Genomic DNA, 27,851 nt, shown 5'->3' with positions numbered 1-27,851 from the left:
AGAACAGGTCTGATTCCATGAATAGCCATGGAAAAACTGCAGGAGTTTTTACATCATAGTAACTTTCCTTAACCTGTGGCAGTAGTTGTCTCCTTGAAAAGCTACCAGTGTCTACAATCCACTTGTAGTAATCCACTTACTACGACATCTGAGTCACTCACAAGGACCGTGGTACACGTCCCCATTCATCCTCCAGACAGCCTTTCCATCGATCTTCTGTTTTTCCCCCAGACTGCTTTTATGATGGTTCTTTTGGGTGCACTTCTAAGCCTACAGTAGTGTGCTTCAAAAGCTATAAACTATTTCCAATGTGCACATGCATAAAGATTTGAAAATGAATTATTCTCAATTTTAGATTTAATTTCTGCACAGATCGGCATGCCAAGAGAGGACAAATAGACTTTAGAATCACAAAAACACTGCAGCAATTTGAGCCTTCAACTGCAGTGCCCTCGGCTGCAAAAGAATATGTGACCTGTACTTCACCTGTACTTCACTTGCTACATATTAGCATGTACCTCATGCTCTGGTTTTCAGCACAGCAAATACAGCACTATATTAATTACTTGCAGCTCCTGTATTTTGCAGAAATACTACCAACAGGGTGCCTCACACACAGAAGGGGCTCCAGTATAGATACTGTCAGCATCAGGTTCCTCTCAGAATGCACAGCTGAAAGGTAGCTAGATTAGCCTAGTCAGTATAGGCAGAGGAGCAAAAGAGTTTTAAAACATCTTAAACTGAAAGCAATCTGCTAATACTAAACATGAGGGTTCTTGACAACAACTAACAATTCTTGCTAAATGTAGGCTTTCATGGATCTAGATTTCATGGATCTAGATAACCAACTGGATCTCCAGTAGGGGTACCTCTGGAGATGATCTTTGTTGGGATGGTAGCAGGAAGGGAAAAGTTAAAACTCCTTTGCACTCTTCAAAAGCCCAAATGACATTCCCATTCCCCACAACAGTAATGTTAAGTGCATGCTCATTGTTTAAGATTCAGTGTTGCAATGTCATTTGGTCCTAAGCCCCTACTGATGTTTTGAACTGCAATACTTTAGTACTGGTCTTGTCCTTGAATCCTCCCTCCCTCCTCTTTCTCTATTCATGTTCACTTAGGAATAACCCCATTCCCTCCCACTCATACCTATTTTTGGCTATGTGCCTTTAAACTCCAATATAATTGTTTCACATCAAAGCGGATATGAAATGGTTCCTCCATGCCTTTCCTGAAGCCTAGAGAAAATGGTTTGTATAAACCATTCAACTGCATTCAGATGTGAGATGCCAATGCTGAAATGACAAAGACTAGATGGGAAAGATCATTTTGGGAACAGTTGTTCAGGCAAGAGAAGTTCCAGAGGAGAAGAACAGAAGGACTTCTCTGCCCAGGAGATTCTGAAACAGTTACTCTGGTCCCACACAACTAACCAATAAAATACTTGCTGCAACAATAAAAATGGGAAAGAGGGATTTTCTTTGCCTTTCAAGGTGTAATGCTTGTAAGACTACTTCCACACTATTGCTAATTTTTCATAAACATTTTGCCACTTCTGAACGGTTTTAGTTTGGAATTTCTGTAGCCAGGTCTCAAGTGGATTATGAAAATCCAAAGCTGAACTTGAAAATAATTTAGAAAATCAAACGTAGGTTGCCCATATTTTCTAGGAGATAAAATTTTCCAGACAAATTTCTCTGCTGACTTCAGGTTCAAAATCTCTGTATTTATAAAGCAATAGTAAGTGCTATTTAAAAGAGATTATGTTGATCCCTAAAGATATCAACGTGTTAGATACCTCTACATGGTAGAGACACTCTCCAAACTAAAGTTTCTCTGGAAATGAATAAGGGACCAGACTGACCACAATTATTTAGGACTCACCGATACTGGGCCGGGTTGTAGATCGTTCAATGATGGCCCGTTTCCCAGGATTGTTGAGCACCGAGCGCTTGGCCAGGGACAGGTCCGCTGTAACACGCGTGATGGAGATTCTAAAAGATAGGATGGCTCTGCTAAACGCTCTTGGGAGATGGTGGGGGGAGACTGGAGGGGAGGGAGAGAAAGATATTTTTTGAATGCCTCACCTGCCATCAAATCTGTGCTTCAGGAAATCAAAAAGAGCTTTCTGCATCATGTCTGTCACCTGGAGGAAAGAGAAAGGCAGGTGAATTGGGAAGTGAGCAGAGACGCTGGTCAGGTGACAGCCACAGTCAGTGCTAGCATATCTGGAGTGGGTTTAGGAGAGAATTTGGGAGAGAATTTCATCCCTTCCACATCCCCATACCTCATATCCTTTCAGGGAGGGCCCCACCAGCACCACTGGCCGCATGGAAGGAACAACATCATAGGGAGGGATGTGCTCTGCCTGCAAAAAGGAAAGTGTGTCAGAGGAAGTGGCTTTCCCCTTATTCTGCAGCCAAAAATCTGCCACTGACTCTTAAGGAGAAAAAAGGGAAGTAGCAAAGATAAAGAGGGGTTTCTCTAAGCCTCACATTTCACCAAATACACACATGACCCAAACATCAAGACTAGCTCCCCCCAACCCATTTTGCTTTTGATACAATATCGCACCCCAGATGGGGGCTTCAGATTCTCTGCAAGAGGAACAGACCCCAGCCCCACTGCGCCTTTTGAAAGCCCTGTGATAGAGGAAACTCTGCCATTACTGAACAGCGATTTTTGACTCCAGGGAAGCCCCACTCTCAGATCCGATCCTAGCATCCAAGCTGCTGTATATGAAGTTAGACCAGACAGGCTCAGAATTCACCCTGCCTTCTTCTTGGGAACTGTCTGGAGGGGAAAAGAGTAGCATCCGAGAAGGTAATCTCAGCATTAAGGCCTTACCTGCTTTTGCTTCTGCTTGGCTTGTTGGAAAAGAAAGAAGATACGGGGTTGTCAACAGGCATGAATCAGCAAGAGAAAAACTGCAGGAAGGACCAGAGCTCTGCAGTGTGGGAGATTTGATCTCCTGGAATTGCAACAAGACCAGGAGGCTTCTCCCAGAAAGTATCTGGTATTATTTCCCAAATGCAACAGGGCATGTACACACAGAAATTTAAGTTACAGCACTGGCAGTCATTGTTTGCACTCAGGACTACACTGAAAATGCTATGTCCCAGACAAGCCAAGGTAAGCAAAATCTAGTGACTAAGATTTCCCTTATTCTGCACTATCTAGACTATAACTGCTACCTTTTTAAATTTTGCTAATTATGGGGAAAGGCTCTTAGCCACTGGAGATCTCATTTAGCATCTGCCCTACTCCTTAAAGGTGTCACCCACTTCATGCTTGAGCTTTTAATTCTAATATTAATATAAGGTGCACACATGTTACTCCGTGAGAATCCAGACAACGTTCATCTCAGAGTCTGGTGACCCCTTCTTCCCCTAGCAGCTGTTCCCTCTTTTTCCACCACCACCCCATTTCCAAAAGCATAACTCTATTCAGCATGCACAGACCAGAGTGCTCTTGCCCCATAAGGCTGTTATGTTAATGCATGTAAGTCTAATTTTTAGCATCACCTGTCCAGACTACCTTTCACCACCTCCCTGTCCCTTTGCTGAAAATTACAGTGGGAAAGACCAGACTCAGGTGAAGTAGGCAAGGTGGAAACCTTATCAGTTCCAACTCTGACCTGTTGGGATTTTTTAAAAGAACAATATGCTGTGCGGTTCAACACACACCTTTTCTCAAGTTAAAAAATAAAAAATAAGCAGTGATGTATAAAAGTGGCTTATATTTAGACATGCTGTCCCATCAAGATCCACAAAGAACCCCTCTGAGCATACTCGGTGGGCTTGCCTCTTCCCATGAAAGAAATACATCTGCAGAAAACATACGGCGTTTACATTCGATCAGCTCAGGAAGTCCAGCTTTCTGGTAAGAGGGGCTTTAGCACGTTTCATTTAGTTAACGTTTTAGGGGATGGATGCCAAACCTCTTCAAATTTGGATGCATTGTTTAAAAGTACTAATGCTGTTCTCTGCAAAGACAAGGAGAGTCAAACAAAATAATCGGGGACAGGCTGATCAGCTCTGTTTCCATATCTTTCCATCTCTGAGTTGCATGGGAATAGTGGGGAGAATGCTCCATTTTCTAAAACCCCTACAAGAAAAGGTTCAATGCAGACAGGAGCAAAACAACAACAACAACAACAACAACAACAACAACCAGCCAGCCAGTTAGGGATTGAAGGTGGCGTCACCTGCAGGCACTCACTGCTTTCATCAGAATGACAAAAGCAGCTTTATGTTGCAAGCTCTGACCCTTTTGGACATGCATGCAATGTCACAATACACATAGAAAGGGGGCAGGGCTTGCCTTATGATGCCATGACATCACTTGCATTACTCAGACACACGCACGCACGTGTGCATGCACACACACACCCCCCCGCAGATGCTGCAGATTGAAGAGGTTAAAAGAATGAATGCATACGACCATCCACGTGTGTGCACCTATGTATAGGTTTCACCTCCTCCTGGTAGCCTAAACTGGGTCACATCATTGCTTCAGCTTCATAGGTAACTTCCTATCAACAATCAGCTGCTTAACAGTTCTGAAATATTCAGCCCCATACATACTCTTCTACCAAGGAGGCTAAGGCAAGAGTTGAAATAAGTTCTTTCTTTTGCCCCAGTACTCTTTTCACAAGGAGATAAAGGGAAGGTACTCCCACTGTGCTATATAAATAAAGGCTTCCCTCCTCTTGCATACAGAGGAAGACATTCCAGGAGCTGTTACCATCTTCCCTGCTCTCCTTGGAAGAAGAATAGTGGGACAGTGGCAACCTCCATCCACTGACATCACCCAGTCTCTCCAGAGAAGGGAGAATCTGGTCCTGGATCAAACTCAGCTCCTCTGCCATTCTAGAAAGGTTTGGTAGCTAGGGGGTGGTTGCAATTCAGATCTCCAGTCCCACAAACCAAAATTAAACTATAGAAAAATTCAACTGTGCTTTAATGCAAAAAACGGTGGCAATTAGAGATGTGCAAAACATTTTTGGTTTGAACCACTTCTAAGTTTGAAATACTCCATTCTGAACCTGAACAAACTCATAAGAGGTCATTCGCCAGAAGTGTTGTGAAATTATGGAAATGTGCCAATCTCAACACATCCCATTTTGAATTTGCAATGGCTATTTTGACCTCAAAAAGGGCTATTTCAAGCTCAGAACCTTTCCATTTCTTAACAGCGTCTGAAACTACTTGTTCTTATATGAAGCATACCAAAGGTTCACCAGGCATTGTCCGCATGTTTTCAAGTATATTGTTTCTGTCTAGGAACTTGGTGTGAGATTCTCAGGAAGCTGAACTCAGCAACCAGTCCTACATTTGGTATTCCCAGAATTATGGCAAACGCTTAGCTCTATTTATGTCTTTACCTAATGATGGGGGAGGCGATCGCCGGTTGCTGACAGCAGGATTACCAGATTGCCTAGAGGAAGCAGAGGAAAGCAAATACATGTTAAGAACCTAGGATTAAAAAAGTGCTCAATGGTGTTGTGTGTATACAAATTCAGAATCCATCTATATGACACATTCCCTCCCAAGTTCCAATTTTATTAATAAATATAAACATGAATGTTGATTTTCCAAATTATTTTTCATCGATGTTGCCCTTAAAAGAAGCATCATAGCAATCTAAATATTTACATACATTCTATGCATCGGAGGTGAGTTTAGCTAACCAACAGCTTAAATGGGGCACATGATCTACTCCCAAATGTATGGCCACAGACAATTTTTACATCTCCTTCTGTGGCTAGAATTATATGCTCCACATCCTTGTCCCATCTCACCTGGCTTTTTGCTCCTGCTTCAGCCGTATGGCCTCCAGCCTCTGTGGGCTGGGGATGAAGGCGATGTCTCCCCCCTCCTTCACTAGCCGCCCGATCCACCAGTCATTGCTGTATTTCTGGAAGGGATATCACAGGAGAAGGCCACAGACTTGATTCCCAACTTAATCTCCACTTCACCTTTACTCGTATAGGCTAGACTAGTGTTTCCGACCTTGGCAGCTTCCAAATGTGTGGACTTCAACAACATAAACATTGCTGAGAATTCTGGGAGTTGAAGTCCACACATACAGGAATTGCCAAGGTTGGGAAACACTGGGCTAGAGTCAAGCATCACACATAATCAAAATGTGATTTATTTTGTTTTGGCCTTTGTGATTTTCAGAACAAGGTTTAAGGCTTAGTATGATGTGTGAACCCTTGTCTTGGGTAAGAAAGTCATGTGCAAACCAGATCTTTCTGCTAGAGAAAGAAAGAGAGGATAGGGTCTATCTGCCTGCATATCTCTCTCTTCTTCTTAAGCTACTCAGATCAGAGTAGAGCTTGGAGTGTGTTTTTTTCTAGTTATACATTTTTAGTATGAGTACTAATACATTAAATATAGCATTTGGTGGGTAGCCATCATAGCTAAACATCTGTTCTTCCAACCCTGGAAGGCCGCAACCTCAGGATAAATTTAAAATTAAACAGTTGATCTTCTGGATATAGCAGCCAAGGAATGAGATGCTAGGTCTAAATTAAACTGTTCTCTTATCTAAATGTTTAAAGCTTCTAAAATCCTGACTCTTATTCCTCTTCTTTTCCCTATCTCGCTTTCCTGGATAACTACTCTTTCCTCTTCCTCTTCCTCTTCCTCTACCTTTAGTGGGTTTGGGTGACATATCCAGTTAAACAGGGAACCGCTTAACAGGATAATATCTTTGAAACAGAATTCTATGCAAGGCTAGGTCGGCCCCAACCCTGCTGGGGATCAAGGAAAGTCACTATGACTTGGCTGTTTCAGAAAGCCTTTGGAGTCTGACAGTAAATACTGACACCCCCCCCCCCCCCGCGGTGTTAATGGGGAGGAAGGTTGATTGCTGTTATTGGTTTGGGGGTATTGTTATGTTTTCTTTTATTCTTTTCCTTTTTCTATTTTTATTGGTAATCAGCATGAAGCCTTTTTGGAACTGAGCAGCACATAAATTACAGAAATAAATAAATAAATATGTTCATATTTGCAATACTTCAGTTAAGATTTTGAGATCAGTTAAGCTGATCACATACTTTGCCCCAATCCATACTTTCCTGGTTATCCAAGAGAAAGATAAAGTGAGTCAAACTCAACTCCTGGAATCTCCATCGCTACATCTATGTTGACTTCTTGGCAAACGATATACAAGTTCTCCACCATTGCCTTCTTCTGAGTTGCACAACCTCCCTACCTAGCCTGTACCCAGAAACATCCCCAGGGCAGCTTGTGATGTGGGGGAGAATGATGGAAGCAGTTTGGAGTGTCACAACATAAGCTCTACCCCTTTTGTACATGTATTGTTACATTGCACACACATGTACACAACAATGGGTTGTGCTTGCATCACAAAGGCATGATGCTGTTTTGGTCCTTCTGATGAAAGCTTCAGATCCTGCAGACACTTTTGCCTGCAACCCTGGGATTTTCTGGTAGTTTCCCATCCAAAAGCCCATTTCAATTTGAAAAACTGAACTCCATTTCTATATGGGAAGTTTGAGAACTTTTTTAGAGAAGGGACTTTCAGACCACGCGTGTCTAAACTCTAAGCTCACCACAGTAAACCATCTCAACCCACCCCTAGCAGCAGCAATGCAACTCCTCCCCTCACAAATCCAAATGCAAGCTGCCTCTGCTCATCTCTGGTACCACCAATGCCCCACCTCTTTAATGTGCAAGAAGTCTTTGGCTTCAAAGTTGATGGCAGATCCCTGCACAGGACATTCTTCATCCAATGCGCCACAGTAGCTGACATTAGTACGAACAGCAAATGCAACGGGTTTGTGCTGAGGAGCAAAAGAAATCAAACATGAGTTATCCGTGTCAGGTCAGTCCTAATCTAAAATAACACATTAGATCAAATGTCCATCCTCCTCTTCCTCCTCCTTCTTGTGACCTTGATTGGCTCAAAGAACACCCAGGAGTAGTTACAGGGTCTCAGGAACAAGGAAGCTGGACAATGCCTTCAAAGGGAGGCACCACCTGGTCTTTGCTGATCCTTTTGGCATAACAATGCTTGAAAATTACCTACATCTAAGCAGGTTTCACTTGCATGTCACAGGGGTCTAAGTATAGGACTTTAAAAATTTTCTTCCATTTCCACATTTCCTCTCCCCTCTGCCCCTCTAATTAGACGGGTACGTGGATCACTTTTTCTCTAAGATACTCCTGAAGTACGGTGGGATAGTTACTGGGTTGTCCATCTCTCTTTCCTGCATGAGCTTGCTCTGACCATTCCTTAGTTCCACCTTGACCAGGTAACAGCATCCTTATCCTGTTCTCAGACCACGCTTCAAACTGCCTTATGTCAATCCTTTCCACTGCAGAAAAGAACCAGGGCATGTGGAATGCTGACTGAATATTGAAGGGGAAAAAGTAAAAGTGGGGAGGGGAAAGGGAACAGAGTAGATGGAAACCTGAATAGGGAATGTACTCTACATTTCTTTCAAAGCTTTTATTCTTTAGTATTTCCCCCCTGTAGTAAATGCTGAGGCCTGAAGTAAAGCTTGAGGTCCCAACTTCCTCTCCCAGAAGCTTTCTGGGTCTTTCCACCTTGGTCCCACTTCAAGCTCTGAAGTAGTAGCTTGATAGCTCAGCTATCCCAGAGGGCATTTCACCCGGTATCCAGTCTCTAAACCCAGCACACATTAGAAATAGGGGTTTCACATCCTCTGATGCCTTTCTAACAATTAAAAGGTCAAAATACAAATGCTGAATTAATTTCTATAGTGCCACTCCTGGCCATGTGGTGTTGAGGCATAGTGATTAGAGGATTCAGCCCTTCCCCCCCCCCCGCCCTGTTGCCTCTTGGGAGATAGACAAATCTCACTGGAGGTAAACAAAATGAAACTTTATTTCACAAAATTAAAAACAAAACTTTAAGTACCAAAATGCAAACATTCAATGTAAAAGAAAATAAATACAGAACTGCCCAGATTATAGTAACACAGCATCTTGCAAAGTAGTTAAGAAGCATTCAAATAAAAATGCAACATTCCAGACTGTCAGCCCTCCCAGGTAAACCAGACAGGAAACATGACCAGAGGAGCTACTTCTACTTTATTTGACAGGCTACATTAACAGAATCTTGCAAGTCTGAAAGTACAAATCTCCCCCCATCCCTATTTACTGCCTGATCAGTTAGGGCAGGTCCTTCCTGTTTCTTTCTCTGTCCGTTAGTCAGTTGGGGGCTCCTCCCCCCTTTATCGGGGGAAACCTGAACAGGGAATCTCCTCCCATCTTCCAAGGTAATTCTCACATTCCATTATACAGACAGACCACATGTTGACACTGGCCTACTACATACGAAGAGCCCTCTATCTAAAAATAATTTCCCTCCAACGGTGAGATTCATAATTATCACTACAAACCACAAGAATATTCTAAAGAAAAAAAATATAGTCATGAACATAGCCTATAGCATGAAAGAAGCTGAAATTCCATAACTAGTACAGCAAGATAAAGAAAATGAGACTTAGCACAACATACAAAACAGAAACAGAAATCATTTAAAAAACTAATTCCTGGCTATACACTTTACCTATTTCTACAGACCTGAAGCAAATGGTCCTCTGTTTCCAAATGTTCATCATAACCTGTTGGGAGATGGAAACCCTGTCTCTTACTCAGCCTCTTTCCATGGACATTTTCTCCCTTGTTTTAAAAAGATCAAAACTTATTCCATATCCAGCAAAAGGAAGGGCTGGTTGTGTGTGAGAGACAAAGAACCATCTCTCACTCATGGGGATGTGGATCATGAGTCTATAGTCTGCAATCTGGCATATGAGCTATATTCATAATACCTCCCCCCGCCACAAGACTGCGTGTACTTTTGAAAATCTTAAGAATTCTCTCAAACCTGCCAATACCAACATTTGGACATGGATGGTGCCTTTTTTGCTACACAAGTGACTTTAGAGAACTCCGATCAGTACCGGTAGTTGCTTTCTTCCTCTCCTTATTAGGTCAGTGCAGTGCTTCAGATCTGATTCCAAAAATGTGGTTTGGAGTGCGTGTGAGTAAGAACGTAGCACCTGCGTGCAACTCTTTAAAGATGCTGTCTTTTTCTGCAATCCTGCAGCTTCTCTTCATAGTTGTCATGTGATCCCATGGCTCTACTCCTTATGTTATTTTTTTTAACCAAATCGTGATTCAGATTCATTAGGGCTACCAGGAATTAATCTGCACTTCCAAACAGCAGCTTCTCGCATTGCCAATAAAATTACGCTGTGTAGCTGTTACAGCTTCCTCTGTTTAGCTGATACTCTGTGGTTTAAAAGAAAAATAAGGCAGAAGCAGTGGGAAAACACAGAAAGATGACAAGTGTTCTAACCAGCTGGGGAATTCCATAATTGAAGCAGAGCAACTGAACAATAAAAACCTGGACTGTAGTATACTAGCCTGGATTGTTCCAGGGGCAGCCATTCTCATCTGACGCAACCCTCTATCTGCCCACCCCGTCCGCTACCTTGGCCTTTTCGAGCTGCTGCTGGGCCTGGTTCTCCACTTCGCGCTTCACACCTTCACGGTCCTCCTCTAGCGACACGTCGGAGTCCAACGATGGGCGGCTGGTGTAGGAATCAGCAGAGCCCTGAGGCAAATGCAAAAAAAAAGTACAATCATAGATTGTTTTTGTGACTGGAGATTGGAATACATGCTGGCTATTTGGGCTCTCTACCTGTTAGCCCAGCGAGATAGTCCAGGCAAGAAGCACACCCAGGAGTACTCGCTCTATCTTTATTGTGAGGTTACGCTAACAGAATCTTGCAAGACTGAAAGTATTTCTCCCCTCCTTTCCTTTTACTCTCTGGAAAGCTAGGGAGGGTCCCTTATGAAACATTTCCCATGCCATCCCCCCTTCTCTGGGCTGAGGTGTCTTTTACAGCTGGTTGTCCAGTCTGCAGCTCTCTCACCCAAGTTTATTCCCACATACCATTACACTACCAAATACACTGATGAAAATCTCAGCTACAGAGATGTTTTTGCACCTTGAATTTAGTCTCAAGCCTGCATTGTTGACTCTAAGGACTAAGGGTCTTAGAACAATCACCTGTAAGCTGCATTGATTGGTGCTGCAATTCCTAATGACAAATCTTAGAGGCTACTAAGAACGTGAAGGATTTTGCTTTTTATGCTTTTAATGCTAGGTTATAATATTCTGGGGTGGAGTTATGGGGTTATAATTTGTCATTTCAAGAGCAATGAGTGGTGAAAGTGGTCTATTAAAATGTTGAAAGCTGCATCTATATAAACTGGATCCACTTCAAAATACTGAAGGAAAAGAAAACAATCTGAATGGTTGCAGCCTGTTTCAGCATAAATTAGTATCTATTCAGTCCATGCTCCTCCATTTCAGCCTTAGAAAGCAAATCATAAATCGTGTTTACCACATGTTTAACTAGGGCACGCCAAGCCCTAGCAAGTGCATTCCCACAACATGTTAAGCTTGCTTAGAGTTAAGTTTGCTTTATTTTTTGTGGGTTAGTACGTTTTGGGAAACCAGCTTATTTTGTTAGTTCATGCTTTGGTATATTGCACAAACTTAGGCAACTGGTTAATTCAGCAACCAGGTCAAATGTATTGTATGAATACAGCCATTCCCCATTATTTCATTCCCAGATGAAAAGAAGGCGCTTTTGTGTATTTAGAACATGGCCTCTCTCCGTGCTGAAGACTATTGTCAGAAGAACATCCCACCTTCTATACAATAGAAGGCACTGGAGGCCCTTGCTCTGTAATATACCTACTGCAGTACTATCTCCTGTCCTCTGCTGGCTTCCGACGAAGCACGCTCTACTCGAGCAGATCAGTGCATACGTGCAGTATGCCTGCTGTAAGATAGCCCTGCCTATTTAGATTATTTTGCCCCATTTGTTGCAGGCACCTCCCACTTACTCAGAGTCAGATTGCCTCTTGGGTGAAATTAGGCTCACTTCTACCCCATAATAAAGCAGCCATTTGCAAGCGATATGGTTAGATTTGAGAGACGGCTACAATCAAACACATTTGCGGCCACATTCACCATGGCTGCCTGGTGGATGGCTGCAGTTGTCTCAGAGGTCAATACTAACAACACTGAAGGCAAAATAAGACAGAGAAAGGTAGAAAAGTGGAGAATATAAAGTTACAGTAACGTATGTTGTAGTATAACATAGCGTATAGTATAACAATTGCTGGATTGCTGCAGCTTTGCTCCTGCTGTTATGTTTTTAACAGACAGCAATGTAGTGGCTGAACTTTTTCCCACCCAGGGCAGAGAGGCTTCACCTCCTACGCTGCCGTGGGCCAGGCAGGCTCCTGCTCAAGTTATGCGCAAACAAGGTGCTAGTTCCAAAGTGCTCAGAAGTCCTAATTCAACACCTCCCACTTTAGCCAAAGACTGGCTCTACGGGTGGCCTCCGCTCCCTCCACCCTTTCGATCTGCACTCAGTAGATAATAATAATGGCTTGCTTTCTATGACTGTTATTGAAAGGATTGCTGAAGTAATCTGGATGAAGCACTTTGAACACTTGAAGGATCCGATACAAATGCTAAATTCGGTCGGTGCTCTTATTAATTGGCTAACAATCATGGTCCTGTGGCCAAACAGCTAATTTTTCCACCACTCTGCAGCAATTGAGTATTATTAAGGCATTCTATACCTACAAAATCCCCCTCAAAACCTGTTTGCCCCCATCTCAGCCTTTGGCAGAACCTCAGACTCCAGTTCCAACATTAATCCATGTAAAACCATATGCTAACTGCAACAGTTCTTGTTTCATTTCTCATGACCCTTCAGTTTTCTTGCCCTTCCCCTTTTGTGTTCTCCTTTCTTACAGAAAAGGAGTCAGTCTGTATTTACAAATGATATTTTGAAATGTGCCATATACTGTAGGTGTATGTTAAGCCAACAAAAATGGCAAGGGCCCATTTGGACAGATTTTTTTTTTAAGTGCCAGTATCAGTGGGATCAGATTTAAGGAGCATTCGCTGATCTTGAAAGTCAGGAGTGCTATTTCAGTAGATGAAGCTGAGATACCTAACATCAAAGGTGATGCCACCCAGAAAATGCTTGTGATTGGCATCCCCAAATTGTACCCGACAACATTTATAAGCAATGTATAGAGCATATTTAAAATATTCAAAGCATCTGAAAAGCAGCAGTAACAATTTATACAGCAACTTTAAAATACTCAAAGCACCTTATATACTTTATTTCAGTAATGAACTGGGCTGTAAATGGAACATCTGTTTTGGAAATGCCTTCTGGTTTAACGGATGTACTTTATAAAAAAAAAAAAAATAGGGAACTTGGGGCCTTCCAGTTATTGTAGGACTCCATCTCACGGTAGCCTCAACCAGACTGCCATAACCAGAGGTGACAAAAACAGTAAGCCACAAGTAGCTAGAGGACCCCAGGTCTCCGCCTCTGTAAGGAACTCCGAAAGTGTTTCAAAAGAAGTTGAGAAAAGAAAAATTATACGATTTCCAAATGTTAAAACAAACCCTACAACAAAGAGAGCAGATGCCTGTACTACTTATTACTGGGGGCAAAAGAAAGCATTGTTGGGCAAATTCTTTGCTGTAATGGTGAAGCTCTCCTTTCTCCACAATGGCTTAAGCACACGAACGTTTCCTCTGCTTGGAATCTAAAATCACCTTTAATATGGGGAGGCCAAAGTTTGAGGCCAATCACTCACTGTCTTTGCCCATCCTACCTCACAGGAGTGTTGTGAAGAAAAACAGGAAGAGTACTATGTGTGTCCTCTTGATATAAAAAGAGGGATCTAACTCTAACAAGCAAATAAAATCCTGACCAAGCTAAAACAGAATCCTAGAAGAGGGAGGTACTGTTGGGGCATAAGCACTTTGACTCCATTGCTACCTCTGGACAGAGTCAAACTCCTCCCAAAGGGACACATCTGCAACTTGGGGTCCTCCTCCACCTCCTTGATCAGCAGGTGGAGGTTGTGGTCCAGAGGAGTCTTTGTGAGCTTTAGCTGGTGTACCGATTCCATCCCTTTTTGGAGCAAGAAGCCACAGCAACAATGACTCATGCCTTCATCACCTTAAAGTCTGACTACTGGAACATGCTGTCCTCAAGTCTGCCTTTGAAGACTACCTGGAGACCTCAGTTGAAGGTGGCCCACCTGCTGGAGGGCGCAGAATGGACTGCTGAAGGATTCCCAGGTATAATTCAAGGGCTGATTTGAATTACATAATTCAAACTACATAATTTGGCTTGCCATTATCTTTGGAACCCCATTTTCTCTGAAGAGAATGTACATGTCCTGTGCATTCTATCCAGGAATGGATGCTTCAGGCATCCCTCCTCTGAGAAATGAAGGGGGTGGGACCCTGCAGATGGCCCTTCTCAGGGGCTGCCCTTTTGTCATGGAACAGCTTGCCTGAAGAGATCTAAACTGCCCCCACACTGTTGATTTTTAGGAAGGTGATGAAACGGATCTTGTTTCACTAGGTGTTCGAGGTTTGAGTGGTTCTTTGTGAGGCTACCTTTCTAATGGGTTACTTCGTTTTTACAACCTGATGTTTGTTATACTTAATTTTAATGGCATTGTATTTTAATTTTGATTGATATTTTTGAGTTTTAGTGGGATTAGGTATGCTGATTTTATTGTATGCTTTATGGCTTGTGAACCACCTTGAATCTTGTGATAGGGCAGGATATAAGTCTCTGAAATCGATCAATCAAGTGCTGTAGGAGACCATTTAGCTAGCATCATTGGAAAAAGTGTGGCTGAAAATTTGGGAGAGGGAGTTACAGGTGGGGATGGGAGCTTTCTGCTCTCTTCCCAACCTTTAAAGCCACCTCATATCCCAGAAAATGGGCCAAAATAGTCATGCCAATATTTAGTCATATTATTGCCAAATTTGACACCTCAGTGTGTTAGATGACTGTCTATGGCCTGCAGGCAACATTATGCTCACCTCTGCGTTAATAGGAATGACTTAGTTTATTAATACATCATAGTTTATTAAACTTGTAAGCTGCCCAATTCTCCATGACACCGGGCAACTCACAACAATCAAAGAAAGAAATTACAATAAAACGTAAAAAAATAAAGAAAAAAAGATGGCAAGCACAATGAAGTGAGAGGTTTCACTCTCCCTCACTGAAGGCCTAGGTGCAGAGCCAGGTCTTCATGGCTCTTCTAAACAACAGCAAAGTGGGGGCTTAATGAATTAATGAAGTTTGCATTTGTGTTATGTTTCTGCCATTTACATTTTCACAGATTAAGATCTGGAACAAACTAGTAGTAGCAAGACCATGCACTTATTCTTGGTAGTATCTGACCGTTGCTTCCAGGGGATTACCTTACCTTACTTCACTTTCCCTGTGAAATGAAAATGTGCATTTATTGGAAACTGCATCAAAAATGTGAGCCTCCAGGCACGTGCCTTACAGAAATAAAGCAGGGAAAGTGAAGAGAAAGGGTGAAGTTCCCCGTCTCCCTTTCTCTCTCTCTCCCATGAAGTCATCTTCTCTCCCTTCTCTTCCTACTCCCAACTTGGCATAAAATTGTTGAGCTGAAGCAGGACAGCACTGAATGCCAGCCGCTGATCTCCCCTCCCTTTCCCTGTGGGCATGGCAGATTTCTCAAGGGAAGGTGAGGAGGCATCCCCCAGCAACAACACAAGCAACCTGGAAGGGCAGGCACCAATGCCAGGGGATTGGGTGAATGACTCATACTGAATCAAAGCTAGGTTTAGATGGAGAAGTAATGAGGATGTTGCTTGGAGAGTAGACGAGATGCAATGCTGGCTAGTTTGAGCCTGCTACACAGGGGACCTATTCCTGTAAGAAAATGCATGAATCCCTGCAAAGGTTTGTGTGTGTGCACTCCAAAGAGGAGGCCATTACCACTATTTGCTACTCCTCCCCAGCACATCTGAATGGTGAGAGAGGCACAGAGTTGTGGGAAGTCAAGCACAGAATTTTTTGCAATTTTCCATGATGGTAATGTGATCTCACATGAAAGTCTTCCACCACAAAGGTGTGCAAGCAAGACAAAGAACTCTTTTCTTCTTGGTGTGATTGGGAAACCATTTTTCGTATGACCATCCCCTATAAAAAAGTCCAAGTGCAATGTAGATTTATACTCTCTGAAACCCAGCAACCCATGGTGTTCCTGCACAAGATGGGGGGGAGCCTTGAGAAAGGCTTCTTCCCTTCATGTCAAGAAAGGACCTGCTTGCTGAGGAGCGGAGTGTATGTGTGTGCATGAACATCCTCAGACTTGTCCACCTGTCCGTCCATCCATCCATCCATCGATCCATAAATGGACAGCACCTGCCCACTTAAAGCACTCTCCCTGTCAAATAAAATAGTGCTAGACAGGACATGCACTCAGAAGCACTTCTTCTGCAAGGCTAGGTTGTATCAAGCCACTATTTTGCCTTTTGCTCTGGTTGGGGCAGCTCAGGGTTCTACTGAAAAAAACCAAAAACAAAACAGAAGCCTAACATCTGTCTGCCCTGGACTAAAGCAGGCCCTTTTCCCACTTGCAGTTTACATCACCATCAGAATGCCTTTGCAACCCCGAGTCCCCCCTTGATTACACAACAGTTGCCTTACCTCACTCCCAGCCTAGATTTTAAATAGTCTTATTGATGATCCTTCCCATTCCAGAAAATAACTTACTTATACTGCTTAATCCTATAGAGCACGGTTCTTCAACCTTAGCGACTTGAAGATGTGTGGACTTCAACTCCCAGAATTCCCCATGGCTGGCTGGGGAATTCTGGGAGTTGAAGTCCACACATCTTCAAGTCGCTAAGGTTGAGGAACCCTGCCATAGAGTCATGGTGTACAAACTTTATTACACTGCACTCCCCTTTTGGGGGACAGACTCACTCAGTGAGCAGTCATTAGTAGATTCCTTGTATCTTAGGAAAGAGGACAGTTGTCTAATCATCAGCCAGCATCAGCCTCAAAATATTGCATCTCCCCACACTCACCCATGAAGACCATACGCTTCTAACCCTAACACACGTTAGAATAATTGATCCCTATCCTGGCAAGGCCTTATGTTGATAAAGCAAGGACTGAGTCAACAGTAAGGTGCCTAGTGAGGAATCTATCAAACTAACTCTTCTGAAGCTGAGCAGCCCTAGGAACAACATACACGCCATCCTGAGTTTTGTGTAAAAGAAAAGCAGGAGGCAGACATCACCACGCAACAAAATGTGTCAGAGCAGAGTGCTGCACTTCAAGATTCCAGCTATTCCCTCTTGAGTTTTCTATTTTTCTTCCCTCAAGAGTCAGTTGGCATTCTGCAGCCATTGAGCATGCTCAATTCTCAGTTCCCTTTCTCCCTGTTAGGCTGGTATTTCCCACTTGTGCATGGCTGGTGCTGTTTTGACATTTGCAATGGCTGGAGCTCTAAAGCTAGACAGAGAAAGAACGGTTTTATGTTCCGATGTGGGGCACAAAGAAGAATAGCAATTAACATCTGAAGAACCAGCAAAGGGATCCAGGCAGGATTTATTCAGAGGCAAGGAAGAGATGGGAGGAGGGGGAGCAGGGATTGGCTGAGGATCCCTGATAGTGGGAACTGGGAAGCATGAAGGAAGTATTAAGCATTTTGGAGCTTGATGTGTTCTTGAAATATTCTGAAAATCAGATTGACTCCAGAATCTAATGGGGGAATGAGAGGCACTGAAAACTGAGATTACCTGAGTTAATAAATCTTACCATCCCAGCAGCAACCAAACCTATAAGTACACCCTTTCACATTCAACTAAAGAAAGCAGAAGAAAAGTGCAAAGCGAATGGATGCCACCTCCAGCCAAAAGAAATTACCACCAGAGAATTCCCTTTCTCTTCTGTTCCATCTGCCTTAGCACAATAGGCTTTGGGATACACAGAGACCTTCAAACAAGGGTCCAGTTTCTGGTTCTCAAGCTATATGTCACAATTGCAAGCCAAGCTGACCTCTAACAGGTTAGCTTCAGAATCCTGGATGGACAACAATCATCGGCAAAGGCTTTCCCAAATATTCTGTAAATTGAAACATTTACAGAATATTTCAAGACCGCGAGAGCCTCCCCATCTCCCAGGGTGGGAGTAAAAAGCAGTGCCGTGTGAGCTGCAAACCACCCATTACGTGCACATGCATGGAACAAAAAGCTCTGGCAGATGTTGTTTCCCTTTCCCTTTTACACAAAAGCAGATTTGGGAGGCTGAACGCTTTTCCCATAGACACTTTTCTCCTTCGGGGTTGCGGTGATTTTGAGCTCCGTCAAAACAGCTGGTAGGGAAAAGGCCACCCTTCTCCGTCCCAAACTACTGTCTCCAAAGCTGCATTTGTTTATTTAAAAGCGATCAGGAATTTGTCGTATGTCAGGGCAGCTGGGATCACGGAGGGAGGCAGCTACCTTAGTACAGTGACTGGATGCTTATGCTGATTGTTATACTGTATTTGCACTCCCTCCCAAAGAATGAAAGATTCGCTTGTGGGCATTTCTGCTTTGGGTACAAAGATGCTTGATGTGACGGGGAAGCATCATTCTCTACTTCCCTCCAGCAACAAAATGCTCCTGGCTACCATGTTTCGCACAGGCTTTATAGAACCTTATTTTGGAATATGGCATTCTAGAGTGCTCGTTTCCTTTGGTTCTTCCGCCTTCTCTGCCAGTACGCTTTTTCCTGTGTTTCACAAGTGCCTCTCTTTGTACAAATGCAGCGTGATGAAGACCCAGAGCTGTCTTTTCCAACATAATTCCCCCCCCCCCCGGATATTCTGTTACTTGAGCATGCAGAGAATGTGACGAACACAAAGACGGTGGTTCACACAATGCATTTAAGCCCGTTACTGAATTAATCTTCTGCTTTGCACAATGCATTAAACCACTTTGTACAATGCATTAAAACACACGCACGCATACACACCAACAACCAAGGTTAACGCTTATCAAACTTAGCATGTTGTGTAAATGCATCTGTTAGAGCTTTACCTAACCTATTAAGTGTGTTGCGAACACAACCTTCATGTGAATGACCAGCCTCCTTTTCAAACATACCCAGGTCTGGCCATTGGCATAGCAAAGGAGGAGGAAAAGAAGCTGAGTGGAAAGTAATTCTTTAAAAACAAAGTTATGTTGCAGCTCAGTTAGAAATCAAGGCCTTTACCCTTAAGTCCCACTGCTTTAGAGCTGCTGGCCATGTCAGGTGGCTGGGACTACTCCCAGGGCCTCCACGCTGAGCATGGTCAGAATTTCACTCTTCCCTGTTTCTGCAAAAACCGTCCTCGAGCTTTAAAGAGTTCCCTGAAAGCCTGGGTTGAAAGTTAGCCTTAAGGGTGCCTTCTCCTTCTACAGGTGCCTGCTGCACAATATGTGAGATGACCCTGAATCTAAAACCCTCAAATCTAAACTCCTCAGTGCCCACTCCTATGTGGCCATGGGAGAGAGAGGTTCCTTCTGGTTCCATTTCTGTTGTCACGGCTGCAACTATGATCACCCTACGAAGACCCTGAATGTGGGCCAAAGAGCTTAAAAGGCAAAGAGATGCGAACTCTCTCTCTCTCCTTTCCTCTTGCCACTTTGCTAAGCTTTGTTCTGATCTTGACCATCCTTAGATTCACTGTTGCTCTTATTTATTTTATATATATATATGATGAGATTCCACAGAAGGTTGTGGAGAATAACAGGGCTAAGATCCTGTGGGACTTCCAGATCCAGACGGACAGGCAGGTACTGGCCAATCAATCAGACATCGTGGTAGTAGACAAAGACCAGAAGACAGCGGGAGTGATAGATGTAGCAGTGCCAAGTGACAGCAACATTAGGAAGAAGGAGCATGAGAAGCTGGAGAAGTACCAGGGCCTGAAGGAGGAAATAGAGAGGATGTGGAAAGTCAAGGCCAAGGTGGTCCCAGTGGTGGTAGGAGCACTCGGGGCTGTGACTCCTAAGCTGGGAGAGGGGCTCCAACAGATCCCAGGAACAACCTCAGAGCTCTCTGTGCAGAAGAGTGCAGTGCTGGGAACAGCTAAGATCCTGTGCAGAACCCTCAAACTCCCAGGCCTCTGGTAGAGGACCCGAGATTGAGGAAGACACGTACCACCCATAGGGGTGAGAGGGGATTTTTTTTTTTTTTGATGAAAGGAAGATTCCTTATTTTTAAGGCAAATGCAAATGGCAACCAACCACCTGCTTACTCCAGAGAACATGAAAGCCAAATAAATTAGGAATTATGGATTACAGTGAGGAATAGAAAGATGGATGGGCAGGACTGGGGCTCCTTTTTAATCTATCTGTATGGTTTTTTTCTTTCTTTCTGAGCACTGTTATTTGGACAGGAGGATGAAACACAGGAAGATAACAAATCGCCTTCACAGTATCCTCATCTGGATATAAGAACTTGGGCCATCTTCTGCTCCTGTATCAGCCACTTTATCATTCCACTCGGTGAATTCAACATGACAGGAGGAATGGCTGTGGTTCTGATCCTATCTCTCCTCTTCAAGGCACCCAAATTCAATTTATCATCAGGGCTGTCTGCCCTGTTTCTTGCTTAACCTCTTGAACAAGTACACAAATTGTACAAGTTTGTGTAGTTAGTGGACCCAGCAGCCTTCCCAAATCAGGTGTCCTCCAGATTCCCCAGGTTTTAATCCCATGTACTCCCAGCCACCACAGGCCAATAGAAATTGTAGTTCAACCTGTCCAAGGGCACCAGATGAGAGAAGGCAAGATTAGAATATCTCTCTCTTACTGAAAACACCCACTGAACCATCAATCCAGCCACAGGGCCTGAGGGATGATCTGGGTCCAATCATTCTGCCTCAGCGTAATTTGTTTTGCAAGGTTGGGGTTCTGCAAGAATAACAAGGAAGCAGAGGAAAATCATATAGTCTGCCTTGAGCTCTTTGGAGGAAAAAGCTAAATGTAATTGAAGTGGTATGTAAGCACTATATATTACAAACATAAATGTAATAACAAAACTTAAACAAGGCAACCTTCAAAACAAGCAACAAGTTTATAGAGGGAATAAACAAAATGCCAACATTTCTGAGAATGTAGAAACCTGATACCAGCATTTAGGAGTACTTTTCTCTAACAATACGGTGCCTCTCAGATGTTTTTTATTATAGTTCCCATGATCCCTGACTTATGGCCTTGCTACTTTGGGTTTACAACAGTTGCACCCCAAAACATCTGGCAGAAACCATGATGCCTGTAGAGAAGGAAAAGGTGATGACCCTCTATTACCTTTTGACCCTTCATCATCTGCCCAGTTCTATAATTATCCTCTCCCTTTCTCTCCTTTTCTTTAGACAGATCATGATCAAGGGGGAGAAGGGAAATCATAACTCAATACAGTCTTTGGAAATTGTTTATGACTTTGATAACACGTCCTACAAATGGAAAGCGGGGGTGGGGGGAGAAGAGAACAACTCACCCTTAGAACATGCAGTGCATCTCTTCCATCTCTCCAGCTCAGGCAGAGCCTCTGGGAAATGCCACAGCCCCCCACGACCCAGTTCCGTCATGGCATCTGATCATCCACCTCCCCCACTGGCTCCCACCCACACATCTGAAAGCAAAGCAGATGTGCCTACTGTGGTTGCCTGACCCCAGCCTAGGAGGCAGGAAGCCCCAGGCCTAGAGGTGACAAGAAGAGCTCTGGCCTCCTGCGGGAAACCTCAAACCTGATGGCTCCCCTGGTGACTGACAAAGACCTGCTGAACTAGCATACTGGTGGAGACTTCCCTGGGTACCTGCTCTCTCCCTCCTATGCTTGTTCCCAGATAACCTCTCTTCTTACTCATATCTATCACTAGCCCTACAAACTTCCCATCCAGAATTTCTGCAGCTACTTCTGAAGCTCCACATCTCTTCCAGAAAGGGATTATTTTAGGGGACCCATTTCAGGAACAGCTGATGCTTCCCCAAAGCAGTATAGGAGGACCTCAATTGGGCTGCCTATTTATATGGACTACATTACTCCTTTCTGCTTCTGGCTTTGAGAAGGCATAAAGCACATCCTCCACAAAGGTGGGATGTGGAACATGTCAGAACGGGAGCACATGGGATCTATTCAATGCCTGCCACCCTTCTGAATGGGCTATAGTACCTTCACTAGGCTCACCAGCCAGCAGGTGGAGTTGTTCGAAGAGAGTTGTTAATGCGGTGGACTCTCCAGGTCTGGACAATATCCAAGTGGCTCATCTACCCACAGCATCTCTCTTCTGTTCCTTTGAAGAGGACTTTGAGACCATAACTATCTACCATCCTTGTTCCAAAAAGAAACCAAGTAATGCTTCAGTCCCCATCCATTTCTCAGGGATTCTTCAGCACCAATCTCTCCATTTCAAGATATTGTCTCTTGATTTGGGAAGCCAGTCAAGACCGTCCCAGTAAAGAAGGAAATACTTTTCCTCCTCCCAGATGTCCAGCTAACCCAATCCCCTGTATCACCTGCAACCGTGCAATAATTGGTAACAAACCCTGGCACCCCCAGGTTTTCTCATCCCCAACTTTCTAACAGCTTTTCTCAATAGCCCCAGAGCTCATCCCCCCTCAACAATCAACTAGGAGGAGGCCAAGTTCTTTTAAGTGGGCGGCTCCCAGCTTAAAATAGCCCCTTTCTCTCAGCCTGTCAACTCACCACTTCAGAGTCTTCGAATCCATGGAGATATGAGTCGTCATACATGGGGGAAGGAAAGAATCGTTGAGGAAGCAGAGCCGAGAGGGAAGAAAGATAGGAGCTCTTCCAGCTGGACAGAGGTCTACGGCTGTGCCCCCTGGCCCAGTTGGGTTGGGGGCAGCAGGTGGCACACAGTGGCAAAGCAACTCAGCCTGCAATCGATCTGATTCCCCACCCTGGATGCTCTCATTCTCAGCTGAGCAGCAACAGCAAAAACAATAGCGCCCACCCACCAGCCCTCCCTTGGGGGCAGGCACAGAGACAGGCAAGTAAGGAGGGAGGCGAGGCTGGCAGTGGCAGCTGGACAGTTCAGCTCTATCTGCACCTCCTTGTAGCAACACAGAAGATGTGGGATTGGGTTGCCACGGGGCATGAAGCAGCAGGAGGACACGAGGAGAGAACTGGTGATCAAGAGGGTACTTGGAAGTGTGGAACAATCCCACTGGGTGGGAGGAGAACAAGAAGTATAACCACACTTTCCAGCAAACACATACCCCATTATACTGTCTCCCAAGAGTTAAAGGTGTATCAGACAATTCACCAGAGATGCAGGAAAACCTACTGAGACATCCAACCTGTGGGTGGGTGGGGACCCTTCATGGGGTTACAGCCACCACAACAATGCAGGGTAGGCTGGAATGGGCATAGCAACATGGGACAAGCAAATTCACATGGACAGGGAATCACAGAGGACTGCCCTTCCATCGTACACAGTTTCCTCAATATCAGCTTTTATCCAGTTACCAATAATCCTAATTTTCTGCACATCACATTCCTAGTCCTCAATGCCAACACAGTCTCTTCTGTAACCTCTGGCAACCATGAGAAGCATTCTTGGACAGATGCCTTGATTCATACTTCACCAACCTACCTCTTCTCCCTCGCTGCATTGGACAACTTCCACCATTCCCTAGAGGATGGGAGCTATAGTCCAACACTTCTGGACAGTACCAAATTGGGGAAGACTACAACCCATTCTACTTTTGCTAAGACCTTCAACTCTGCAGGCACCTACCCTGGATCCCACCAGATTCCCACTCTTACCTACAGCTAACCCCACCAACTTTGGGATGGGTGATAGCACAGAAATGAACAAGGCTGACAGGGCAAGGAGGAGGTGGGGGGAGGACTTTGCAGGAAGTGGGCCAGATGGGGATTTTCCCCCTGCAGTCCCTCAGTCTCTGGTTCCATCTGCCTCTCTCAGTTCGGTGCCAGAGCTGCTGGCACAATCTAATCTCTGCCCCACGCCCATTTCCCATCCAAAGTTGGGGAGATGTCCAACATATTTGGCGGGGGAGGGGTTAACACCAGATTTTGCAAAACGAGATTCAATCTCATCCTCTCTTCACGCTCTTTCCTAATAGGAGGTTTCACCCCATTCCCGTCTGTGATCCTAAAAAACATAATCGGAACACCGAGAAGGGGAACCGTGACCGAAGAGGAAAAAATGCCCAGTCCCTCCTTTCCCGCTCCCCGACGCCCCTTGCCCTCAGTTCCGCCGGGCACGGTCTCCGGCGCTGCCAGGAGTTGCATTCGGGGCGAACGGGGAATCTGGGCAGAGGGGCAGGAAGGACCGTCCGCGCCTGGCCCTGGGGCTCAGCGGCGGGAGAGGACGAAGCCGGGAGGCAGAAAAGGAGAAGGAGGAGAAGGACGACGAGGAGAAGGCGAAGGAGGTAAGAGGGGCTGAGAACAGCGTGGTGGGAGGCGGCGGCGGCGGCGGCGGCGGCTGCGCGGTGCCTGTTAAGTTACCTCGTTGAGCAGGAAGGTTGCGCTGGAGTCAGAAAAAGACATAGACAGACGGGGAGGGAGCCGGCCGGCCGGCGAGGCCCGGAGTGCGGTGCCAGCTGGGAAGGAAGGAAGGAGGGAGGGAGGCGCCCCCCGCCCCCGCTGCTTTCCCCGCCGCGCCGCTCCCAAGCGCCTTCCTCGCCCTCGCCTTCTCTCGCTCTCCTCCTCCTGGTCCAGCGCCGCGCGCGCCGCCGCGCATCCCTCTCCGCCCCTTTTCGCTCCCCCTCCTCCCGTTACGCGCCGCTCCGATCATGGGGACGTGCCAGGCGATAAATAACCACATTACTTGGGGAGGGGGAGGGGGAGGGGCAGGGCAGGGGCAGGGGCAGGGGGTGCGCCCAGCCGAGCCCGGGAGCGCACTTCGCGCGGCGGGTGGCGTCCTCGCGCTCCAGCCCCGCGCCTTTCTCCGCCGCCGCCACCTTCGGATCATCAAACGGGATGGGAGAAAAGCTGCAGCAGTTGACCCAGGCGGCTTCTTCTCTCATCTTTCTTCCCAGATGCTCATCCAGCAGGAATATTGGGAGGGCGGGCACGTTACAAACCGGGAGACGAGACTGTGGCGGTACAAGCGGCTCACCCGCCCTTCTTCCAGCCCCCCCCCCCACTCCGCCCCCATCCCCGCCGCATTTTCTCAGCCTTCGTGTTCGTCTGGGATCCCCGGAACTCAACCAACTTGGGCATCCGACTTCCAGGCCGGAGTTCCACCTAGATAGGGATAAAATAAAGTACCAATTACTGAAAGTCCACTGAATGACCGCAAAGAATCTCCACATAACGGGAAATGGGGAAAAGCCTTTCCCGTTAGTCAGAGAAATACATTTTCAGGTACTTGGACCTACCAGCGGGTTCCCCCCTCCCCTCCCCTCCCCGGAAGTGATGATGTTTTTCTTTTCTGAGTCCTGCTCTGGCTGGGCTAAAGCGTTAGACTCAGAAATGTCCCTTAATTCTCCCCTTCCCGATTTCCTCGGGTACCCATCCCCCTACAGCCTCTTCTCTTTTCTGCCAGTCTCCCACGCCCTTTGCTGGCCAGCCCTCTAGCCCACTTGCCTCAGAAGCTGGTTCTTAAACCAGGTGGGATTTTTGGCAGGGGTGAACTTCCTGCTTGGAATGAACAGCGAGATTTGAGGAAGACCGACAAGAATAGGAGGCATTATACCTCCTTATTCTCTTGAGAGAGGAGCAGATGTGAGACAAGTGAATCTAAGTGGAAAGCTCAGATATTCAGGCAAAGTCTCTGTACTGTTGCCTTCAGGGTTGGGGGGATGGAGAGAAGGAAGCAGTTAGCTTTGTTGCTATCCTGGCACAATCTGATAGGAAGAAGGAGGGGGTGGTGCAAAAACAACAATTCTGACTTTCAGCCCTTTGGTCATGTTGGGCTACAACTCCCTTTGTCCCCATCCTGCATGGCGGTGGCTGGGAGTGAAGGGAGTTGTAATTCAACACATCTGGAGGGGGCATCAGTGGCAGGGAGGCTAGATGTTCCAGAATTGTGGGAGGACAATAATGCCAGGAGCTAGAGCGTGAGTGGCAGACAAAGAATTTAGCAGTTTCAGTGGTTTGTACAGCTAAACTGTTTGCTATATGGGGAGCTCTTCCCACAAATGACTTTATTCAACAATACCTAAGCCTTGGGTGTTGTCCTGGCTAGCCAACTGGAAAGGCAGAGCATGTGCTTGGGGATTCTGCTGCTAAAGAAGCCGTGAGCCACACCGGTAGCCAAGGCCATCTGCCTGCCTGAGTTTGCCAGTTACCTCAGGGCCCAGCCCACTCTGCCTCTTTTGTATTAAGTTCTCGGTGTTTTGGTTTGCAGTTCCACCACCCAGGCCCAGACTCTGGATTATTCCTTCCAGTCGTCCTCCCTATTTCCAACTCAACCCAAGAGACCATGGCACATTACCTTGTTAAGCAGGAAGATGCTGGATTTGGAGAGATGCAGAGGTGGCTGCCTCTTGGCTGGGTAGCAGCCACCTCTGCAGCATGCATCGCTGCACCCCCACCTCCAACTTCCTCATGAATCCCACCTAGCCCAGAAGGCAGATGGGAAGCCCAGCTCACAGGGACTCTTATGGGATGGGGAGTGAGCAGTCTGCAAAAATCAGGGGCCCTAGCAAATTGTGCCACACTGCATAGGCATTTCAGCTTCTCCTGCTGCTTTTTGCCTTACGGTACCATGCTGAAACATCTCATTGGCTGATAGGCTCTTGTGGGACCCAGTGTGTTCATCACAAAGTCAGCTGTGCAAAGCATCTTCTTTTAGCACCCAGCACAACAGACTTATTATCCATGCCATTCACTGACAAATTCTGAGACTCTGTGAGAAAGCTGTCAGTGGTTCTATAAGAAAGACCATCAGGGCCCTTCAGGGTTATGGCTGCTGGTAGGAACGGCCCCCCCAGAGTGGTACTTGTTCTCTCTGCAGCTTGTTTCTTGGATCTTCAGGCTGCTGAGAGTGGCTGTTGCAAAGCTTGATGGGGTGGAGCAATTGGTCCTCAGAGAAGGGCTGACATTAAGCCCAAAAAGAGGTGAAACATTTTGAGAGATTTCTTTGATTTTGAAAATTTGTTTGTTTGTTAAATTTGTATGCTGCCCATCTCCCCCAACGGGTGACTCTGGGCGGCTCATAATTAAAACAAAACCCACAAACAATTAAAAATAAATACCACATTAATTAATTAAAATTAATTAATCAATTAAAAAGTCAAGCTATAAAGCAAACCCTATACATAAATAAAACTATTATTTATCATTCTGTTGAATAAGCCATTCTGGCTTGTTCAATAAATCATGGTTAAAACAAATTACTGCTGAGGTTGTATCAGAATCCACGCTTCAGTCCTGTGGAATCTATTATTATTATTAGTGTGGTGGTGGTGGTTGGTGACACAGCCAGCCAGATGTTTAGGCTGGATTTGGCATATTTATCCACCTATCAAGTCCTTCCCAAGGCCCTGGGATAGACAGATGTTGTTTGAGGGTGTTAACAAGGTATTGTTGCAGGATGTCAGCTGTTCCAAGTAAAGCTGCCTTTTGCAATTGACTGATGGTGATTTTGTCAGTGTGGATGGTCTTCAAGTGGTGCTCCAGATGTTTGGGGATTGCACCCAAGGCGCCTATTGCTATTGGTACTATCTTTGCTTTCTTTTGCCACAGTCGTTCTACTTCTATTTGCAGGTCTTTGTTTTTTGTGATTTTCTCCAGTTCTTTCTCTTCTCTTCTTCTTATTTACTATATTCACCAGCTAGATCACTGTAGTTCACTCCTGCAGCCGTACATTAAGGCTGGTGAATATAGTACATAATTATAATAGTAATAGATTCCATGGGCCTGGAGCTTGCCCACCCAACTAATTTATCAGTTAGATCAGGTTCCCAAGATCCATTCAGTC

The 27,851-nt window shown here is 45.2% G+C and overlaps 1 protein-coding gene and 1 long non-coding RNA gene across 7 annotated transcripts in view; one reads left to right on the top strand and one right to left on the bottom strand.

Moving 5' to 3' along the window:
- Nucleotides 1-25,018, bottom strand: part of CACNB3 (calcium voltage-gated channel auxiliary subunit beta 3) — a 37,473-nt gene extending 12,455 nt beyond the window's left edge. Inside the window, exons 1-9 of one of the 4 annotated variants that reach the window (XM_007421251.4) lie at nt 22,643-23,335; nt 10,498-10,620; nt 7,694-7,816; nt 5,804-5,919; nt 5,387-5,439; nt 2,848-2,867; nt 2,288-2,368; nt 2,088-2,146; nt 1,885-1,994 (exon numbers count right to left, since the gene is read on the bottom strand). In XM_007421251.4, coding sequence (XP_007421313.1) covers nt 1,885-1,994; nt 2,088-2,146; nt 2,288-2,368; nt 2,848-2,867; nt 5,387-5,439; nt 5,804-5,919; nt 7,694-7,816; nt 10,498-10,620; nt 22,643-22,687 — 730 coding nt within the window. In that variant the 5' untranslated portion in view covers nt 22,688-23,335. Of the gene's footprint in view, nt 1-1,884; nt 1,995-2,087; nt 2,147-2,287; nt 2,369-2,847; nt 2,868-5,386; nt 5,440-5,803; nt 5,920-7,693; nt 7,817-10,497; nt 10,621-20,746; nt 20,831-22,642; nt 23,336-24,430 lie in introns of those variants that run through there. The other 3 variants (XM_088138129.1, XM_025170629.2, XM_088138130.1) reach the window with 3 other exon arrangements.
- Nucleotides 23,345-27,851, top strand: part of LOC148216299 (uncharacterized) — a 43,522-nt gene continuing 39,015 nt past the window's right edge. The window contains exon 1 of one of the 3 annotated variants that reach the window (XR_015795699.1): nt 23,345-24,354. This is a non-coding gene — a long non-coding RNA (uncharacterized LOC148216299). The remainder of the gene's footprint in view (nt 24,355-27,851) is intronic. The other 2 variants (XR_015795698.1, XR_015795700.1) reach the window with 2 other exon arrangements.

The sequence above is a fragment of the Python bivittatus genome, unplaced genomic scaffold (genome assembly GCF_059951505.1).
Source record: "Python bivittatus isolate LINGU-HERP-01145 unplaced genomic scaffold, Pbiv_v1 ctg000220_np1212, whole genome shotgun sequence".
Lineage (NCBI taxonomy): Eukaryota > Metazoa > Chordata > Lepidosauria > Squamata > Pythonidae > Python > Python bivittatus.
The sequence above is the reverse complement of the archived record's forward strand: the minus strand, read 5'-3'. Positions and strand labels throughout refer to the sequence as shown.